We start from the raw sequence: 22,479 nt of genomic DNA, 5'->3' as shown, positions 1-22,479 counted from the left end.
AATAAGGGAAAAAAAGTACTCGAGTGCTTGCATGAAAGTGAGATTCAACAGTTTCGTTCGTATTTCCATTAAGTGGGGGTGAGTCTTGTTAGTAGAAAGATTCCATCGGAAAAGAGCCTTACAATTATGTCTGACTACTGAATACTATACACAAGAACGAATGAAGACCACAAACTGCAACATAAGGTAAAAGAAAATGAAATAATGGCCAGTTTTGTAGGCGTCGTTTCTTCTCATGTTTCCTTCAGATTCTTTTGTACCGATGCCTTTAGACTCTAAGTAGATGAACCTCGGACAAGACCGTAAAAAGTTGAAGTTAATGTGAACGTACTATCTCCCGTTAGCGTTTCCATACTTGTGAAAGGGCCAAAGATTTACGAGGCGTTCTAAAACTGCTGCACTTTTGGAAAAATAGCCTGAGAATCCCTGAGGAATGGATGGAGGGGGGAAATCTTCCGCTGGCATAGCAAATGGACGAAACATCTTCTCCATCATCTCTAAGGTCAAACACGATCCGACTTCTTGCAACCTCTCAGGACCCATAATTGGTAATGTGTGCTCCTGATGCAGTGAAGCTGCCTCGCTATCATTGCTCTGCCAAAAATGAAACAAAAAGCTAGCTCACCGAGAAACTCCAAGAATTCCCAATTGCTCACGCCACGACCAGAAAGTGCAAAACAGAAGCATGATGTTGTCAGAAGGATTTCCATGATAATAATGTCACAAATTAAAGTTACCTCCAAAGGGGATAAATCTGCACCACGGCTAAAAGTCATCTCTATCCTAAATCTCTTGGGATCTTCTAAAGCCACCTGCATTCGAGTTTAGATACTACCAAAGATGAGTAAACTATCAGCCAACAGAATTAGTTTTGAACATGCAACTTCTGGGATGACATTTTTCAACACCATGGGAATTCAGTGATTGGGTATTGGATCTGTCACAATCCCATTCAAACTGAGTAAAAGAAATTGTCACTTTAAGACTGCAAAAAAATATGGAGCACAGTTTATGCCCCCTAATTCAAAGTCGGTGATTGCTGCCAAACTATGTCATAACTCGACAGGGAAACATTAGTAAAATTACTATAGTTCTACCATCTTAAATCTCTCTTTGTAGGGTGCACAATTCTGAACATGCGTCGTAATTACGAGTGCAATGTTGCTCTCATCTAATGAGACAAATTCTATGCACCAAAAATAAAATGAAAGCTATTTATGTGGTTCCATTCAGGTTACATACAATTCCACTTAAACAACAAGAGAAAATTAGATTCCAGACACCAACCTCCGTGTCCTCGAACAATCTCAAAACAATGTAACTCATGTAATCAAGCTCCTTAGTCCTACACAAACGCTCCAATCCATTATCACAAACAATGCCAGGTTCTCCTTGAAGAGATTCATCCAGATTGCAATAACGAAGAACATTCATCAAGGAATGGATATGAGATTCCTACCATTTCAAAATAAAACAATCAATATAATTTGAATGGAATATTAAAGAAGCAAACTAAAGCACAAAGAAACTGAACAAATCTTCTATAATTATAAATCTCTTTAGGATGGCAGCACATGCAAGTGGCAAATAGAAGCTCCTCACAGGAAAAAAATATCCAAATATACATTAACATGATATGCTAAAAAATAGATCCAGATCTTGTCCGCATCAACTATTATACTATTAGTAACAAGCAGTGTTTTAAATGGCGGTCGAGACGGCCGCCTAGGCGGTGCCTAGACGGTAGGCGGCCCTCGACCGCACCGCCTATGCATGAGGCGGGTGTTTTAGGCGGGCCAAGCTATACGGCGTTGAGGAGGCGGGTCGAGGCGGCGAGCAGGCTGGTCGAGCGGGTCTATGCGACGAGCAGGCGGGCTAGGCGGCCGAGACATGCAGTCAAGATTTTTAAGTTGTAGTCAAACAATTTTAAAAACATAGTCAAAGTCAACTAATTTTAAATATTAAAACACTAACACACCTTACTTTATTTTATTTTTGATTTTCACTCTCAACTCTTAACTCTCAACCACCACACACAATCCGCCCGCCGCCGCCGGCAGTCAGAAAAATAATTAAAAAATATAAACTTAGTGTTTTGGTAAAAATAATTATATTACTTTGTTAGCATAATAGCATTAATATGATGATGAATCTTTATTAATTGCACATTATCTAGATGATATTATATTTTGTGCTTAAACATTATTTAATTGCACATTTTATATAAAAATGATTATATAGCATGATTATCTATAAAAAAATTACTTAAAAAAATTCAACCGCCTAGGCGGCTAAGACGGTAGGCGGTCACCGACCGTCCCGCCACCGCCTTCCGCCATTTACAACCTTGGTAACAAGCAGCACACTACACTGCCCATGAACAATATTCTTGAAAGTATGCCACGACTAATCCAATTAGACCGAAAAACGCACCAGCACATATTTGGTCTCTCTCCTCGACTTTTCATATGTTAAATCACATGATACACTCGCCCTATTTTTCATAATTTCATTTTATTCATGATGCATGTGTGTACTTGGATTCACATTGATGTTTGATTTTAAAACTGAGGATCTAAACACTATTTTTCAGAAAAATTATTTACTCGGTCCACTTTTGAAGCCTTCTATAATCATTAGTTAATAAATACAACTAAAGTAGAAACAAATTGTACAACTGGAATAATTCACTCACAGATGTAAAGTAGAGCCGCGTTCGCACATGGCGGTCCGGTGTTCTCACATTCGCGTATCTGAAGATGAAGCAAAAGCTAATAAATTGAACAGAAGATATCTTATTATAAAACATTCCAAAATTGAGATTCAATCTTCCTGGACAAATGTGAATAATAAAATCCATCAGAACATATACTTTGGATCCAAACGGTATTTAGTTTCTTTGTCATCATCATCATCTTGATCCAGTGACATATCACTAGTAAAACTAGCTCTTCTGGCGCCTTCAAATTTACCGTTACACTTTGAATGATAATCTGTATCGTCTTTTCCAGTTATAGGAAATGTAGGATCATTCTCCTGATTATTCTTCAATTCTGCAACATTGACTGCTTCTTCACGTGTATTTCTCAAGTCGATCAAAATTTTTCCCAACAAACGACGAGCAATCTGAAATTTCATTGACAGAGTTTTACTACTATGAATGATTTGCAAAGATACGAAATAGAACAATGCACGCATGTTTTTGAGGCAAAAAAGTTACTTTATCAACAATAAATTTGTTCATTTAAGCAACAAGAAAAACCTGCCACCACTCTCTTCTACATCAACCTAGGTTTATGGAAAAAATGTCGTTTGCTCAGCTCTATACAATTTATCCACTACATCAACCTAGGTTTATGGAAAAAAAATGTCGTTTGCCAAGCTCTATGCAATTTATCCAGATAAATTGTACGAAAACTATGAAATTTCATGAGCAAGATAGAAAGTATATTGAAATAGGTAAAGATGCAAACACTTGAATTACCTTGGATCCAATCTTTAGTTTCTGCCTCGGATTGATTCCATACTCATTTGGAATAACACCATCAGCAAGTAACTGTAAAAAATTTTGCGGAGTCATCAAAATTTTGAGTATCAGCGTAATGGGCAAGAATTAAGGACAAACGGTTGAAATGAAGGATGAAGTGGTGGAAGATTGAGAAATAAAGAATTAATTAGAAGGATTTTATATAGTTTTCTTTTTTTTTATATCGCATGCATTCTAGCCATAATTACGGCAGATTTCTAGCTAGGGAAATTAATTGTCTTCCTTGTATTTAAATGGCTATTGTTGCAAGGAATAAGCATATCCAGAATTCTAAAATCAAATAGTGAATGTGAGATCGCAAGGTTCTCTCAAAACGAGCCTCGAAACCCTATCCAAAATATATTGATCATCCTATAACATGATTCAAACCCGAGACTATAACAAAGTTGGTATCAAAGCCAGCCTACATGGGGGGATTCCAAGCACTACCAGCCACAATTCGAAGCTTTTGTAAAGTTTTATTAAGAGAACATGGCAGCCAATAAAAGAAGGCAGCAAGCTCTTCTTGATCAATTGGATGAGATATCCAAATGTCTGTCAACCATGCGATAGGAAGATCGGGGCAAAGACAGCAGCAATAAACAGGGCCCCACCGACCAGCATTCTGAAGGACATAGAGATTCGAGACAGTGAGGGTGACTTATCAAAAGTACCTCAAAATTTGAAGCTAGATTTTCCCCATACAATAGCCAATTAGACCTGATCTTAGTCAATGTGACAAGTTTGTTTGACACCACCACAAACCGAAGAAAGAAAGGAAGGATAGGCCTCTTTCCACTTTGAGTGTGATGGGGTTCTCAAATGGGAACAAGATCGTCCAAAGTTAAAACTGAGGAGAATTTATGAATTATTGTCCTTTGCTCGTAATCCTTGAGATACTCCTACAACAATTGTTCTTGAAGTGGTGGAGAATTTTTCAGAATAGAAAGAGAGCATCAACAATTTGGAAGATCCCGGAATCTCTCTTTTTCGTGCTCGAGGACAAGCACGATTTCTAAGGGTAAGCAGATGTGATGGGCAAGAAGTAAAGACAAACTGCTGAAATCAAAGATGAAGTGGTGGAAGATTCAGAAATAAAGAATTAATTAGAAAGATATTATTTAGTTTTTTTAAAATATTACTTGCATTCTAGTCATGGATAGGGGGATTACGGCACTAGGGAAATTAATTTTCTTCCTTGTATTTAAATGACCATTGTTGCAAGGAATAAAAATATCCAGAATTCTAAAATCAAACAGTGAATGTGAGATTGCGAGATTCTCTTAAAACGAGCTTCGAAACCCTATCCCAATTACATTGATTATCCAATAACATGATCAAAACCTGGGATCATAACGCACAGGCCCCAATACTCCACAAGGATATTTGTGTACAAAAATCAGTTGTAACAGCACATCTAACTGCAGATAAAGATCTACAGAAACTCTGGAAATCCTGATAATTAGTGGACACACAACACCAACTGAATAGATGTTTTGCCTTCACAGAGAAACACAAGAGGGCGTGGTCTGAAGCATAGTTGTCAAAGGCGAGAGGCGAGAGGCGCCACCAGGCGTGGGTGTTGCGCCTGGGGCAATCCCAGGCTCAACAATTTACAAAGGCGAGCCCAGGCGCGCGCCTGGGCTCGCCTTGGAAAGGCTCTCAGGCGCGCCTTAGGCACGCCTTTGTAATATTAACTTAAAATGTAACTTCTCTGTTTTTTTTTAGTATTAACTTAAAATGTAAAAGGCCGACCCCAACACCAAACCCTAGCAGCCCAGTTAACAAATTAAATAAGCGACAAGAGCTTTGCAAACTGCAACAGAATTACATCCAACAACGCGACGACAGTTGGATGATGGAAGAATTTTAATCAAGTTACTTATTATTATGAACTTATTAATTATTTGTTGCTTTGTGTGACATTGTAACTTAATTATTTCATATTTTAATATATATTAATCTAAGATAAATATTTTTTTTAAATTTTAAAAACGTGCGCCTTGCTTCGGTAAGGCGCACGCCTCACCTTGCGCCTTGCGCCTCAGGCTCCAGAGCCCTTGTGCGCCTCGGCGCGCCTTGCGCCCTTGACAACTATGGTCTGAAGTTTATGGCATCACAAAAAGAAGAGAAATTACTTTTTCTTTTTACTTTTTCCGTTTGATTTTTCTTCTCAGACTGTGGGGAGGAGGTGAGGGGGATTGGGGTTATTTTCCCTCTAGAGCAAGTACGTATTACAATCGTTAACAATTCCACACCTGGGCAACTTTAAAGAGCTCGTCTAGTCCTTTCAAATTTAAATGTGCATTGTGCAGAAGATCATATCTGTCAAGAGGTAAAGGAAAAATTTCAGAGCCACAGGAGGGACATGATCAGCAAGACTCGATTACGATGTCCAACGCAAACAACCCAACAGAACAAATTTTTCTGTCATGAATCCAAATGCAGAAAGATCGTGCTGTTCATAGTCATGCACAATCCAAATGAATTCAAGTTATATAGAAGTAAAGCCACATAAATCACGAATTCCCATCACCCCAGCCCCATCCTCTTTTTATAGCAGCCTATGTAAAGCAAAAGATACAAGCAAATAACAGAAAGGCAGTTATCCTAAATATAATAGCGCCCAAAAAATATTTTCCACACATCACAAGCATATTGTCTCATTGTTTCGTTTCAGTGAGAAAGCTTCTTTACCCAGAAGACACCAGTGATAATATGATCATACGACATATATACTTACTTGCATGAATCATAAACATCTGGAATTTGAGTTATGTCAAACCGCCTGCAGTTAAAAAAATTGGTGGTTGGTTAAATTCAAGAAATGGAGATATTGGCCAAATATGGTAAGAAGGAATGAGTTGCAAAACTATATCACAGGTGAAAAGGAGAGAAGGAAAAAATTTTAAATAGAATATTTACTCTTTGCGCTCATTATACAGATCTCTCTCAAGTTTTCTCCACCGAGCAAACATGAGAAGAAATCCCTCACTACCACAAGGTAACCCCGCAGCAATCCGGTCAACATCTATATTGGTTTTACCAAGTGCCTTAGCTTGATCATACGGAAGGTATACATTGTACGAACTTGTATCTGCAAGTTCCTCATCCTCATCTTTGGCTAGAAGTCTAACTTGTTCAGTGACCATCTTGGTTAGTTCCACCTAATAGTAGTGAATCGTGCTTAGCAAATTAACACACAAGTAGAAAAATAAAATGAAGCTTCCTGAACACCAAGGAGTGCAGCAGCTAGTGGAATTAAAAAAAGAGAGAGAGAGCTGAGAGAGCAAAGCTTGGTAAGAAAAAATATGAAACATGAATTTTCCAAGAGTAACATTTACAGGATGCGAAAACTTTATACCAATTTGGGTAGAAGCTCGGATGCATTTGGAGGAACTCCAGCCCCATCAACCATCCAAGGTTTTTCTGGCAAGACACTGTTGTGATCAGCTTTTGTTGCAGAAGTTATAATTTCATTTAACCTAGCCTGTCAAAGAGGCAAACAAAAATGTGTTGAAGGGAAAAGGTTAAATTTCAGGACTCTGAAAATTGTTTTCCTTTCAATAAATTCGATGGCAAAACTCGAATTTTCTTAAACTTAATACAATTTCCATTACTTTCCATAACACAGGTATAAAAATAACACCATGAAATGAAGCAGCCTCATATTTTTAGGGGTGAATCAAAAGAGAGCAAAATGCTTTAAAATACAACTACGTGTAAATGATGACATAAGGCAAAAAGAAATTTAATAACAGAATATGGAAAATAAATTTCTATGCTAGTGCCATAATCTTCATGTGCCATATCATGGTATCTAATACAAATCATCAAATTAACCACATAACAATATGAATCATCCAGCATTGAGATATCAAATAACTTAAGAAAACATGAAATTCTTATGGTTGCTGAGCTAGGTAAAAAAATTAAAGCAGAGGTCCTAAAAGAACTAGATAACACTGAATTGAACCCATGAATGTGGCAGGATTTTATTGTGATACTTAAAGATACATATACCAAACTGAAACTGCGATAATCTCATGCTTATTATAAGTGAAAGATCGAGCATTGCACCGATGGCTGTGGCTGCATTCAAATTATTAAATATAAGTTGTCTGTTAAATACTACTAGCTGTGTTCTCAACCTTGGTTCTGACCTTCCAAAAGCATACCATAAAACAAAAGTTCGAGCTTTCAGGACAAACCTTAGCTTCGTCCATCTCAATACTCGCGTTCTCAAGCCCATCCAACATTGAGGAGTCTTTGCTAACGAGTGAAACCTTAAAAACGAATAATACAGTAAAATGGCATCTACAGAAAACAACTCAGGAAATGGTGATAAGAGAATTCAAGTCACCCACCAAAATAGGTGTCAGCGGTCCTTCCAAGTCAAGAAGACCTTTAGCAAAAGCAGCAGCTGACATCTGACACGTATAAAGTAAACGATCATAAAGCAAGACACATAACATTTAAATATTTAACCACACGCGAGCGAGCCAGAATGGATTTTGTAAACTGTTGGAGATTTTCTGAAGATATTCTGAACTTATTGAAATTATATTCTGATTGTGTTATTCCATAGTTGATTAGTCAGGATAGCAAAGTAGAATTAGCAGGATTTGGATGTATCAATTAGAGATTTTCTTGATTAGGATTTCCTTCTCGTACAAACCCTCACGACATTTTCAGTTAATTCACAATGATTCCTCCTCGTACACATAATTTGACTCGAACCCAATAGTTCATAACATTCATTGACGACCATATCAGAGTTTGTTGGGCACTTGGGTGTACTTGATGAAAAATAAATCTGAGGCATTTGATTGGTTCAAACAATTTCACAAGCTTGTTCTCAATATATTACAGTCAAATATCTACATACTGATGATCGACGGGAATATTTTTCACAAAAATTATTTCAATATTTGGGGGATCATGGAATACATCATCGAACTTCTTGTGTAGACCTAAACAAAATGGAGCTGCCGAGAGGCAGAACAGCCATTTGTTAGAAGTATCCCGCGTAATGTTCACAAGTTATGTTCCTAGCTCTTATTTGGGAAGGCAATTCTTACTTCAACCTATTTAATTCCTTGTCCCCAAAAGTGTTTGGTTCCACAATGTACGTCCACAATAAACAACCCACCGCAACAAACTCCACCCTCGGGCATTTAAGTGTGTCTTTGCCCAAAAGGGATACATTCTTTTCATGAAAATTGTCTCGCGCGACGTAACTTTTTGAACACACGATGTTTTATCACCACACCCGTCTGCAGGGGGAGTCTTGATGAAGCCGGTCATTGGAATCCCACTGTGTCGCTTCTTATCTCACAAAATTTATCTTTTTGCGCACCACATGATGACTCAAATGCACCACTTACCTACTCGAAGCTAAGTTCAGTTCCTACTCCTATCTCACGTCAAGATTCAGGGGGAGAACTAGGACTTTAGGAACCACTTCACACCTAATGTCGAAGGCCACGAGCTCCTCAGCAAAATCAATCGTTGAACCAAGGATCGGATATTATTGAGATTCAGAGGCTTAAAGAGAAATTGAAAGAAGAATTCCAAGTTAAAGGTCTGAAATATTTCCTAGGCATGGAAGTTGCAAGAAGTAAAGATAGCATTTTCGTTTCTCAGAGGAAATACGTACTTGAGCTATTAGAAGGAACCGGGAAGTTGGGATGCAAACCAGTAGGAACCCCGGTTAAAAGGAACTGAAAAGCAAGATCAAAGATGCCGAGCCTCATGTGGACAAGGGAAGATATCCAATGACTAGTTGGTAGGCTGATTTATTTGTCTCTTACACGACCTGGCATTGCATATGCTGTGAGTGTAGAGAGTCGGTACATGCATTCACCTACTCACAGACATCTAGAGGCTATTAGGTATAATGTTTCAAAAGATCGAGAACGAAGTATTGAAGGATATGTTGATGCTGATTGGGCAGAAAGTGAAGATTGCAGGTTGACTTCAGGAACCAATTTGTAGGGCAACCTGGTTACAAGGAGTAGTAAAAAACAAGCAGTTGTGGCAAGGAGTAGTGCTGAAGCAGAGTTTCAGGCCATTGCTCAAGGAGCATGTGAAGTTATATGGCTTGAAAGACTCATGCAAGACTTGGAAATCCCTATTCTCAAACCCATCAAGTTGCGTAGTGACAGCAAATCTGCCATCAACATTGTTAAAAATCCAGTTCAGCATGAAAGAATGAAACATGTAAGGATCGGTCGAAGTTTAATCAAGAATGAAATTCAGGAAGGTGGCATCGTTCTATGCTACGTATCAACTCTTGAACAAGAAACAAATATCCTCACGAAAAGCCTCACTAAGCAAAGTCAAGAAAGCCTACTTATCAAGAAAAATATTTATTCTTAAGCTTGAGGGGGAATGTTGGAGATTTTATGAAGATATTCTGAATATATTGAAATTATAATCTGACTGTATTCTTTAGTTGATCATTCAATAATCGATAAGAAAATAGAATTAACAGGACATGGATGTTTCAATTATAGATTTTCTTGATTATGATTTCCTAAATTAGTTCATTCAACTCTTGTTTCATAAACAATTAATAGAAGTAACAAGAGAAAGGGCAAATTTCTAAACTAATCATATCTAAAAAGCCATTGATATTTTTTTTGTCTAAAAACGCATTTTAATATTTTTCAAACCAAAAAACCCAAAATTCAAAAACAAAATATTTTTCTTCACAAATGCCCCTCTCAACTTGACAAATGATAATTGTTAACACAAATTCTTTAATTTAATGATATGATTTGAAAAAACTGACCTAAAGAATCAAATATTTACAAGATTATTTTAGGTCAAATGTCAATTTTAGTCTTGTATATATTGAGGTGTCACATTTTTATTCTTGTATCTTTTATTAAATCAATCGTATTCCTTTCACTGTGTCGACTAATTTAGATCATGTAATTAAATTACTAATACTGTCATTAAATTTTTATATCTACATGATTACAAAAATCGTTTGAAACTTGTAAGCGTGTCTAACAATGTAACTATAAATTTAACGATAATATTAGTCATTTAATTACATGATTATGACTATGACTATGACTAAAATTGATAGTTGCAACATAGTTACAGGACTATAATTATTCAAAAATATATATAAAACAAAAAATGTCACAATTCAACACATACATGACTAAAAATGACATTTTTTCCCTATTTTTATACCAAAAATCATGATTTTGAAAATCGGCAATGTTATATTATACTAAAAAATACTAAGAAATCAGAGACCTTATTTTTATATTGCAGCTATATCTTTTATTTTTTGAATTATAGGCAATATAGTACAATCAAATTAGATAACATGTGAATAATAAATTCAATGATTAAAGTAAAAATATATTTAGTTAATTTATTTATTTAATAGATATGTGTGAATAGTAAAATATATTTGATAGTTTATTAACACATAAAGTTAGAGATATTTTGGAAACGAAAAGCTCAATCTGAAATTGTTGAACGGGGTTTTACATGAGAAAACGAAAAACACGAGGACATATTTTTTTATATAATGTGTGAAAAAATATTCCCCACAGAAAGTAGCTCTGGAAAATTCGTGGGATGCATAAATTGTATCTGAAAGCCTAACCTGAACACGACCCTCATCGGAGCTGTATATTTTTAAGTCATGACGATATGTGCTGTGAAGACGGAGCAAGCCAGTGCCTTCACCTGAAAAGAGAAACCAGAAGACTTCTTAAAAATTACGAGAAAGTCGACAATTCCACATAAATAGAAGAAAAAGTTGCCCGATCACATCAACGAGAAGGATCATGCTCCCCAAGTATAACCCTATTACAAAGTGACAGACAACAAAAGATTGCTTGCACTATAAGTTAGACACTATTCATCATTTCATCAACTTTCAGAAAACATAAAATCAATGAAGAAAAAAAGAAGTTCTCATCAAAAATGTTTACTGCAATGCAAGAAGAGAAAATTTGAAAATTACAAGCCCCTGACACTAAGTGACATGTATTCTTAGGACAATCTCAAACAAATTAATACACGAATTGTAGACAACATAAATAAGATGGGAAAAAAGCAATCATTGATTGCATGCTTTCCTGTGCAGAAAAGTGCATGTCAGGAGATGCTGGCAAGTAACTGCTAACCTGGGTACATATTATTCCGAAAATACCTCCCCAGCTCTTCAGCCTGCCAAGAAAAATTAATGAGTATAAAGCAGGAAGGGAGAATTATTTGATAGCAAAAGCTAAGCACAAATTCCAATTATCTTCAAATACAAATGAAAATTAGACCAAACTATCAAGTTGCAACAAAAGGAAATGAAGTATCATGTGTGATGCAATAAAGCAGTCACCTGCTTTCTGCCAGCATGAGTAAGAACACCACCATATTTAAGAACCATCAGGGCTTCAGTAGGCCTTTCTTCTTCCCCTTCCCCATTATTTTTCACAACTTTGACCCACTTTAATGGCTTGAGTTGGACTTTCCGATAAATCCCGGAGAAATGTCCTCCCTAGAAATAAAAGCATCAACAACTTTTTATCATATCAAGGAAAACTTAGTCATTTAATGTCATAAAAAAATAGCAAAAAGGTATAAACTAACATGAAATTCCAATACATAACCTACCACAAGTGTAAAGATTAATACAAAAAAAGGTTATGCTTTCAGAAGAAAAAAAATTAACTATGACAGGCATCACACCAAGAATTTTGAGCCACGTGACTAAGAATCTTAGAGAACTGAAAAGTACACGAAAAGTTTCATCCCATGCATTCCTTTGAACAAAATTTTATCGATTTCAAAGGAAATGCCACAGCTTTCAATGAAACAGACCGAGAAAATTGACGATGGATCGATCCATGGTGTTCCTCAATTTTGTGAAGCTATAAATGAACATGCAGACAGAGATTCTGAGTATACTTATTTAAACATCATTTGCAAGTTCAATTTGCAAAAAAAAAAAAATAGCGAATACAAAGTTTGAAATCCACAGTAAAGGATATATTTGAATGAACCTCCTCAAGCACAGCCTTCACTTGGCGAAGTTTTTCAGCGTGCTCAATGTCATCAGCTTCACTATCACTCTCTCTGTCAGGTCTGGGTAATAGTTTTATCATCACTTCAAAGCAATCTAAAGCAAATTCAACAAGGAGAGACTATGCACTTTCTCATTTTTCAACAATGTATGAATAAAGAAAAAAAGAATAACAAAGAAAATAATGAAGCAAGCCCTCGATTTAAATTTATCAGCACATCTTTTTACAACAATAAAGCTCTCAAGGTTTCAAGACTTTGCATTTCAAAAGGAATGACATATGAAGTGTCTGATAAACTTGTCTCTAGCTGCTATCTCCCAAAATGTAAACAAGGAGAGTAGGGGAAAAATTGGAACTTTTGATTCCACTGATACTATACATTTTTCTAAGAGCAGAAGATTTCCGCTCAAAGTAATAAGCCTAAGAGATCAAAATCATTCCACCAGAACATGCACCTGTGCCAGCAACATAGCTCTTACATGATGTGTTATTTCGGGGTGGACAAAGGAAACAGGCAAATTATAACAGCAAGTGGATTTCCATTCATGCAGAGAACATTGACAAAACTCAAGCTCATTTAAATCTCAAGAACAATCACAGACAAATTCAAATTGAATGTCAGAATACCTTCATTCTAGCGACATACAGAAATTGTCTGATAGAGGTAATGTTAATCAAATGCAGATCCTAAAATCAATAGGAGAGTACAAACTTATTGTACAAGAAACACATCAATATGAGAATAAATCTCATTCACAAATCTGTAGGGCTGTTATAGGAATAAAATTAAGTGCATCATTCCCACACCTGGTACGAGGCACTAAAATACGCGTCGCATCCAAAAGATCTTGCAACTGAATAGCACTTTTCAGCTTTGTCTGCAGAATGGTTTAAAAGAGTTTTAACGCTGAAACACTTTTTTTTTTGAAGAAAAAGCTGAAACACATTATGTATATATTAAACTGAAAAAATCAACAAGATGGGAAGGATGGAGAAATATCAACTGCACCTCTGTTCTAGGTCTTCCCCCATTATATTTTAACATTAAATTCAAAAGTTTTTCCTCGGTAACTTTTAACTTCACTTTCTGCTTTGGAGTTCGGTCACCACTGTTCAGTGAAAAATTATTTCTCAAGGGAAAACCATGCGAGCAATAATCATTACCAGTATTAACAATAGGTAATGCATCTTACTGACGGATAACAGCGATAACACATCGTAGCTCTTCAGATTGCCCAAAGGTGCCTATTATCCCACTTCCTTGGCGTGTCAGTCCTTCAGACTGCTGAACTGGCTCGTTGACCTTCCATGGTAAAGTTGGAGGAATTGTAGATGAAAGATGTGGGGCTTTTGCATCAAGAAACATTTTCCTCAGCACACAAGCAGTATCATCATAATATCTGCATTTGACAAGTACAGTACAAACCGTCGTACTAATTCAGAAGTCAATCCAATGAATAAGAAGAGGAAAATTATAAACAAAAAACAACAAGAGACAAGACCAAATAATAAAGGCATATCAACAACCAGAATTTAAGTATTCTTTCGAAAAACTCCAATAAATAAAACATAACTCATTACGACTAGGAAATATGGAGAAAGAAAGAAGCTAACAGAAAAAGTTACTTGTAAGAATTCTTGACAAAACTCCATCCATTAACATCGCAGACATAGGAACGTCCCCCACAACGCAAGAGATCGAAGCCACAAACCTGAAATAACATCAAGAGAAAATAGGTTTTCACTTGAACTGTTACGTGTGCAGTCATTGAAAGAATTATATGGCATATTTGGTTATTTTTCCATTATTTCTTGAAAATATTTCGAGTAAATGTATATGTGGGAGATAATTTGTGGAATGTAAAAAACGTTTGGCTGTATTTCTGGAATGAGAAATTTGATATGTATATGTCTGATGTCATATTGTGTGAGAATGTGTTAGATTATTTAATTTTTTAATACTCATTTAAAAATTTAAAAATATTGAATATCACATAGAATATAATATAATCATAGAATTATTTTGGAAGTGACAAAAAGTTATATATAGAATATGATTGTTCTGTGAAATATGAATTATGAAAGTGAGTCAAAAATAGATTTCTGAGAAACAGTAATAAAACAATATCGATATGTTTCCCCCGGGGAGATGAACAGAAAAAGGCTTACTCGTTTTATCAGAGGCATATACAAAGCTGGTTCAAGCAGGCAATACATAGGTTATAAAAGTTTTTGAAGAAGAGATAATGATAACCAGCTAGACCTGATAAGAAACTCTCTATCAGCACATCACACTCATAGATATTAAGACCATTTGCCACTCAAATACCAAACCAACAAGTGTGGTCAGACTTTTATCCATGAGAAGAAAAAGAAATTTGAAGATGAATCCAAGGAAAAAGTCAGAAAAAATGTGTAAGGGTGATGAATACAAAATGATATAGCACCATCGGAACGAAAACCGTAATAGCTTAGCATTTGAACTCATACATGAAGAGTACAATAATCATAGTCAGGATCGGTATGTATGTAGCGTGATTCAATGGAATAATACAAATTATTTTTCATTTATCCCGTTCAGATGTTCAAATGACCTTCAACATGCAGAAATAGCTACGGCAGTGACAGTCGCAGGGGGCATGAAAGATAGATGGAAAATAGGTACAGTAAGTTGTCTGTCATTGAAATTTTCCCAAACTTCATGAAAACATGTCTGACAATTTGAGAATAAATAAAGAGTTGAAGCATTAAATAACTTACAGCTTGCCTAAATGCGCAGCACACCTCTCTTGCCATTTCCTTCTCAGTGGGAGTTAGTAGAACTGGATATCTAACCTACATAAGGTAATTTCAAAGTCGAGAGAGGAAATTTAAGTGAATCCAGTGCTTTGAATTTGAAGTAAAGAAGTTCACAAACCAGCAACTTAATTTGTATTTAGCAAGTAACGAAAACTCTATCAAGTTAATATCATAATTATTGCAGGAAATCTATGTGAGTGCCTGTTTCTCACTTACGTAGAATAAATAAGGTAATTGTTGAATGCAGTGGTTTACATATGATATAAACATAGAGTAACATGTAATCAGAAGCAGAGAGCTTACAAATAGACAACCTGAGAAGGAATAGCAAGCAGGTTAAGAAGTATTCAGTTGAAGTTATTGGATGTGAGGGATTTCAGAGAAACAAATACAATTGAAAAGCCATTACTTAATGGACTACTAGGAAGGCTGAACCAACAAGTTATAGAAGGATGAGTTGCCAAATTGCTTGAGAATTCTATTCCTAAAAGATAAAAGGACAATTACGTAAAATATGTATATAAGTTATGCTTGTAAATGAGGGAGATACTTACTTCTTTACCATCCAGATTTCTCATCACAACACCGTCAACCACAGGAGACTTCCTCGCCTCAGCGTGAGCGTACTCAGGGCCCACTGTGTACACCTGTTACACAAGAAGAATGTGAATTGATCAAAAAATATAAAGAGAAACATCACTTGATTGATTAATAAAAACAATATCAGATATATAACATGTCAAACAAATATGAATCATCTTCTCCTCTACCCACGCTTCCATTACTATGTATAAATTTATAATTCTTTTCCCAGGAAGCAAGATGGGATGACAGTCAATCATAGTTAATCAAGACGCATTAAAACGCACAAGTGTCATGTAGCCTGAAGCGCACGCCATATCGAAGTAAGGCGCACTAAGCATAAATTGTAAGAATTCAAATATTTAAGGTGAATTTAACTAAAATTTATATACATCGAAATATATTTCACAGAAAATTAAACAATAATTAAAATAAAAAATTTATTAACAAATATAAAATGTAATTTTTTTTAAAAAAATCAATTACCTAATCATTAACCTTCTTTGTCTTCTTAAAGAAAACATTAGATGAAAAGTTGGCTATGTCTTGGAGTTAAATTGCAGTAAAAAAAGAAAGAAAAACAGTGGTGGTTAATATATTTATAAAATAAAGAAAAAAAACCAAAGAAATTGAGCACTGTAGTAATTAAAGAAGTAATATAGAAGCACTGTAATTGAAATTGCAAAGAGAAGAAAAAAATTAAGGCTGTGCAGATTAAAATTATTAGAAAGATAGCGCTTTGCGCTTAAGAGTTTTGATGGAATAAAAATATGTCAATACATACACGTAGAGTTTTCTAATAATTAAAAGGTTATGGGCTTAATCTTATTGGTCTTGGGTCATGTTAACGTGGAAAAAAATTGCTCGAAAACAATTTTCACAGAAGCGCACTTTTTCTCGCCTCTAGCAAGCCTTAGAGGCGAGCCCGCAAGAGGCGAGCCCTGGTTACCCAAGCGCGTAAGGTGCACCTTGCGCCTAGGCACAGTCAGGCGCACATTTTTTACAACTATGCCGTCAATAAGAAATATTTTCCAATAGTAGGACCAAATAACCTTCACATCTGTACCCCCCGTGGGCATGAATTCCTCGTATATGTAAGACCCTTCACGTCTCACTCTTCTGACCTCTGGATGAAATTCACTTGAACGATTTCCAACCTGAGAAAGATGTGAGAAATACAAAAAATATATAGAGTTTTGAGTGAAAACAGTTGAGAAACCATCACAAGAAAAATCAAGGAAAATGGATTATATTGTCTTCCGACCATTTTTAACAAGGGATCGATTAATTCCTAATTAAATTACCATGTGTTTTCCGTCATCAGTAAGTAAAATCAAGAATTGTAGACATGGAGGAAACATGCATGCAGAACACCTTGAGGAATATCTCTTACTTCTACATTCTCAAAGCTCCACCACAAAGAATCAGGAAAAACAAGCATTCAATTCCAAGAAATAAGTGGATTTCAAGTGAAATGGCCCAAATGTCATACAGAAGAAATTGAAAGTTTTAGCATGTCCTCAGGTTGAACGGTTTGACAAAAACAAAAGCTAACAACAGATCAAATTTAAAGAGACTAAAGTCAAATAGTGTATGGGGAGAAAAAGAAATTTGGAATTCTACTCATTCAAGTTAAGTTAAAAACAGTATCATCCTATGACTTAATCAGGACCACCCCATCACCCACCATTCAAATAGCTATTCTAATGCAAGCATTACACATAGTGAAAGGTCAAAACTCAAATTTATGGCATGCAAATTAAATCTATAGCATTGCTATCTGATAAAAGCTTCCAATGGTTATAATTCATTGTTCGCAAAAGTTTACCAAAGCAAGCACCCAAAGAGTATCAAATTTACACGACAGTTTAAGAGGAAAGATGATGTCAAACACAAGCCCTTAAAGTATAAAATAAACAAAATAATATATCTAAAAGTTCTTACCTTTCGAAACAGTTCCTTCATTCCCCCACCAGCTGAACTAGGGTAATATATCATTATACTGTGATCATCACCTTGTCAAATCAAATTGAGTACTGCTAAGCATTTCTACAATAAAAAATAATAAGCGCAAAAAGCAACTCAAATTGTAGTGGCATGCGTATTTTCTGTTCACATGAAACCGCACAATGACAATTTTTTATGCAATAAATGTCATAATCAGTCGCTGTTATGATAAGAACACGAGAAGTTATCAACTTTCGTACACATACGAGTATTATATAAAAAAGTTTCTGGCAGACTGGCACCACATTTTTTCCTTCTCTTTGTAGTTTATTGTTACAAGAAATCTTCAGGAATCTATTGTCCTTAAAAATTCTAAAAGAACGTGCACCAGTTTCGATAATTTCTATCGGCACTAATGTCATAAAATGGATGTCAATAGAGACTCTCGGACCATTAACTGCAAGAGCAAACTGAACAATTTTTTTTTTGAGTCGAAACAATATTATATTATAATGATATCAAGGTTTACAAACAGCTGATAAGTAATCCGCAACTAATAAAAAGAGTACACTCTTACATCGCAATTATCAAGACCAAACATAATTCCAATCCATGACTAAATCCGAGAGACAATGATGTTTATACTCAGGCATTACAGTCAGAAAAGATAATATGTTATTGCACCTTATTCTATTATAGCAATGACCAAAAGTAGTAGCAGTGTGCAAAGCTAACTCAATGCAATAACCGATGTTACCTCACACGCAATCAAAATATAATACATCGCACAAATAGAAAGTAGATGTGCATTCAGACAAAAAATAGTCAACTAATTTCATTTTAACTGAAAAGAAATATATGTGCTACCATTGATGTTCCAAAAAGAACGGATTAAGTACGATTAAGCGTGAAGAAAAAGCTTTGATTCGAACAAAAGCGGTCAACCTTAGGCTGATCATATTAAATGGGATTAGCGTGGACTTTCGAGATAAAATTTTAAGTTCATTTTTAATTTATTTTTTTAAGTTTACTTTTATTTTATTTATTATATAGTTAAATTTTAATATTAGATATTTGATGATATAAAATTTTTAAATAAAAACTGTTAAAGGCACTGAAGTATCCATTGATGGTTACTCTTGAATCTTGATAATAAAAAATTCTAAAATTTACTAAGTTTTGTATTTAATATTTTGATCCACTTGATACAATTAAAAATATAATAAAACCTAAAAACATTTTTCACTTCTAATCTCGTACTAAACCGACTTAAACTCATAAAGCTTAACCTTAAAGCTTCGCCCTTTTCAGAACATTGGCTAGCTAACATAATTTGGTAAGAAATTAAGATAGGTATTCGGTGGGGATAGTTATACCTATGACATCCTATGAACTCAAATTGAACTCAGGACAAATTTGGAAATGTGCAATCAGGTTTTAACTTCACACAGCAGAGCAGCAGATGGAGATCACAATTACGTTCCAACCATTACAACAAAATGACCCAAAGACATTAAAGGAAAATTCAGTATTTGCTATTAAAAGATATCTTACCATCGATGGGCTTCTCCACAAAAGGTTTCCAAAATCGATTCCCGTGTACTTCAACAAAATCTTCCTCCTCGGCGAAATAATCTAGCTCCTGATTTGGATATTCCCTATTCACCAAGGCATATCTAGGAACAGGAATTCCATACATTTCAAGCCGCTGAAATTGCCACAAATTTATCATTTCACCACCACCACTCAATCCCAAAAAACCGCTATTAGCAAGAAATATACTTGCTTTTCAAAATACCTAATTGATATCAATTTTAAATGCACATATTTACAGGTGACAAGAGATACCAAATTGAATATAGGTAACTAGGACTTTCATTGCATGATATAACAATCAAAAAATGAAATGCATACTTCTGAAGGAGACGTGAGAAATTTAATACAAAGCATCGGTTTAGCAGAGCCACGTTTTTTATCAATGTATAAATAACTGAATTTCACAATTAACTGTGAAGCCAATACCAGTAACCTAAAAAGGTATATGGGATGAAAGTTGTCGATGGAAGAAAATTCAAAACGAAGTCACTTATGCTGCAAGAAAGAAAAAACTTGTGTTGTCTATTCACAGACATAGATATCTATGACTGACAAATAAAATGTATGAAGAGTCTTGAAGGCGTTGGGACACATGTATTGGATTTCTCTAGAAGACTTAAAGATGCAAACCTCGTACACTTTTCTTCGATCATGAAGAAGGTGTTGTTGTTCCAATTCATTAATAAGAAAGGGCCTACAACAAATGGAGTGGTAAATTAGTGTGGGTGACAGCAAACTTTGTGAACTGTGAAAATGACATGATGTGGCCCACATGATATTTTTTACATAAAATTATTAGAAAAGATAAAACATCAGGCAGAGGCTGGCTTCTCAATGGAACAGTTCACTTTTTCCAGAAAGAATTCCTCTGTCTTTCAAATTTTCCAGGAAGATTGAACTTCCAATTTAATATCTCCATGGCTATGAGTTTAAGTAAAAGAATGGAAGAGTTAGTCTTTGATAAGAAGCACAGCTAAAAAGATCAAACTTTCCTTGCATAAACCACCACAGTAACTAATTCCTGTGGCTTCTGCTGTCCTCCGACATTTCCATCCACCTAGTATTCCCCTTCATCCACTACTCCACAAAGACATAACAAATAGTTTTATCATTTGCTTACATATCCTTTACATACACAACACCAGAATAACATTTCATTATTTGATCTAGGTTTGGTATTTTTCAGATGTTTCCAATGAAGTTGAAACTGTGAGATCATTCTAAAATTTTAGCTGAGAAAGAAGCATCAAAATTAGTATGTTGATCAATTATGTTAATGATTGTATGTAAACATGTTAAATCATCAAAATGTATCACTCTGTCATACATCTGTAACTGTAGCGCAAAGGCTACTGCACCAGTATAGCAACTATATCTTGTGGATAGTCCAGCATATGGTTAACTCTTTAATATTGATTTCTTCCATGACCGTGTTTGCAAGACCCAATACAGAGAATATAACATGTACAAAGCACATATCGTTGATCAAGAGTCACATAAAAACTACTTCCCAAAACGCGTGATATGAGGGTGAGGATAAGAATATCCACCTCATCGTTTACTTTTTTAATCAACATTTCTCTCATAATGGTGCATGCAAGAACCAACACAAAAGAAGATACCATGTACGAAGCACTTATCACTCATAATCAAAATCAAATAAAATTACTTCCCAAAAGCACATTATGCGAGGGCCGCGATAAGAATTTGTGCATAAGGATAAGAAAATGCGAAACATAAAGCTTACTTCCTTAATGCAGCATAATCCTCAGCCCGCTTCAGAGGATAACCAGTGGAATAGAAGGCAATCAGGCAATCACAAATTGGCCAGCTGAAATTTATAACACTAAAAACATTATCCACGAGGTAGAAGGGTACACTTTATCATCGGAAATTCTAATTTTAAGATTTGGTCTTAGAAAAAAGATCTCAAACTTGTAAAGTAGCATATAAACAAGCATCGCTCAATAAATTGGGCATTCTAATAAGATAACATTCACCTCTCAATAGGATCTTCAAGGATAACCTTGTCCCCAAAATGCACAACCTGCGCAATTTCATAAGCACGATCATAATTAAATTATTTCAAATAAAAAAGTTAACTTAAATAGAAACAACGCCCCACTTTAACATAGTTGAACATCCATCATAAATACATACATAGGCAGGCAATACGTGCATATATACACATATATTATTAGACTAGCTTACAAATTAACAACCTCAAATTCTCCAAAAGCTTGTAGTCGCTCTAAAATCTGCAACATCGGCCCCAGATTTGCCTGGGCAATGTGGAATAACAAAGAAGAAGAAAAACTCGTCAAGAATCAAATAAATCATTATTACTCACGGACACAATTCCAACTAAATATGCATGGTACCGAAAAGTAGAAAGTTTTAAGAAAAGGGAGCAGAAACTCGAAACCCCATTTCACCTTCTTTTCCATCACACACACTCCAAGCGTTATCTTCGTCCGGGGCACACCGTCGTCCTCCATTTCGAATCGAAACAACGAAAACAAAAGCAACTCCTTCCACTTCGCAAATTCTTCAACACTAATCAAAACACACAAAAAAGCAAGTGCATGTATATCAATTCCACTCAAGCAAAACGCGGTAGAAAACACATTGCGCGAAGGGAAGAAACCGGAAATAGCCAAAAATTTGTTGGCAAGATGCAACAATTCCGGAACGGCAACAGAAAAGAAGGATTCATACCCCGGACTTCCCGCGAAGGCCTTATCAATCACGAGAATGGAGATGAAAGCTCTTCGACACGCAACAAACTCGAAAATAGAAAAAATAGAGCGAGCGAGAGTATCCGTTTACTGCATACGAATCATGAGAGAGGGGGGTTTCGTTTCGATTAATTTATAGGGTACGCACTTTTTTATTTATTTATCTTTTTATCTTATAATTTTAATCTTTTGTCTCTAATAATATAGTTTAGTTTTCATATTTAATTAATACATTAAA

At 35.4% G+C, this 22,479-nt stretch overlaps 1 protein-coding gene across 6 annotated transcripts; it reads right to left on the bottom strand.

Moving 5' to 3' along the window:
* Positions 1-34: 34 nt before the first annotated feature.
* On the bottom strand, positions 35-22,357 carry LOC140832709 (inositol hexakisphosphate and diphosphoinositol-pentakisphosphate kinase VIP1-like). Of its 6 annotated transcripts, none has more exons than XM_073196901.1 (31): positions 22,222-22,357; positions 21,939-22,059; positions 21,726-21,785; positions 21,504-21,550; positions 21,251-21,334; positions 20,134-20,197; positions 19,462-19,615; positions 17,905-17,975; positions 17,013-17,117; positions 15,933-16,025; positions 15,340-15,414; positions 14,206-14,291; positions 13,773-13,979; positions 13,589-13,688; positions 13,387-13,457; positions 12,559-12,640; positions 11,895-12,053; positions 11,686-11,728; positions 11,160-11,242; positions 7,894-7,956; positions 7,738-7,812; positions 6,891-7,016; positions 6,452-6,693; positions 6,270-6,314; positions 5,785-5,851; positions 3,485-3,556; positions 2,873-3,126; positions 2,696-2,753; positions 1,288-1,455; positions 738-812; positions 36-594 (listed from the first exon to the last, which is right to left on the bottom strand). In XM_073196901.1, the coding sequence occupies exons 2-31, from the start codon at positions 21,999-22,001 to the stop codon at positions 331-333; spliced, it is 3,156 nt and encodes a 1,051-aa protein (XP_073053002.1). In that variant the 5' UTR covers positions 22,002-22,059; positions 22,222-22,357; the 3' UTR covers positions 36-330. The 6 variants fall into 6 exon arrangements, with proteins under 6 accessions (XP_073053164.1, XP_073053002.1, XP_073053082.1 ...); XM_073196981.1 differs by having other exon boundaries at positions 21,939-22,051; XM_073197063.1 differs by lacking the exons at positions 7,738-7,812; positions 7,894-7,956 and having other exon boundaries at positions 35-594.
* Positions 22,358-22,479: the final 122 nt, after the last annotated feature.

Source organism: Primulina eburnea, chromosome 1 (assembly GCF_022965805.1).
Source record: "Primulina eburnea isolate SZY01 chromosome 1, ASM2296580v1, whole genome shotgun sequence".
NCBI classification, from domain to species: Eukaryota; Viridiplantae; Streptophyta; class Magnoliopsida; order Lamiales; family Gesneriaceae; genus Primulina; species Primulina eburnea.
Note: the sequence above shows the minus strand (reverse complement) of the source record. Positions and strands in the feature narration are given on the sequence as shown.

Bases quoted from the DNA above. Each gene is read 5' to 3' on its own strand.
- LOC140832709 (XM_073196901.1), bottom strand. From the start codon at position 22,001: ATGGAGGACGACGGTGTGCCCCGGACGAAGATAACGCTTGGAGTGTGT. The intron at 15,415-15,932 runs GTAAGTATCTCC...TACCTTATGTAG, and splicing joins GAAATCTGGATGGTAAAGAA to GTTAGATATCCAGTTCTACT. The intron at 13,458-13,588 runs GTGCAGTTGATA...ACCATTCTGCAG, and splicing joins GGGGAAGACCTAGAACAGAG to ACAAAGCTGAAAAGTGCTAT.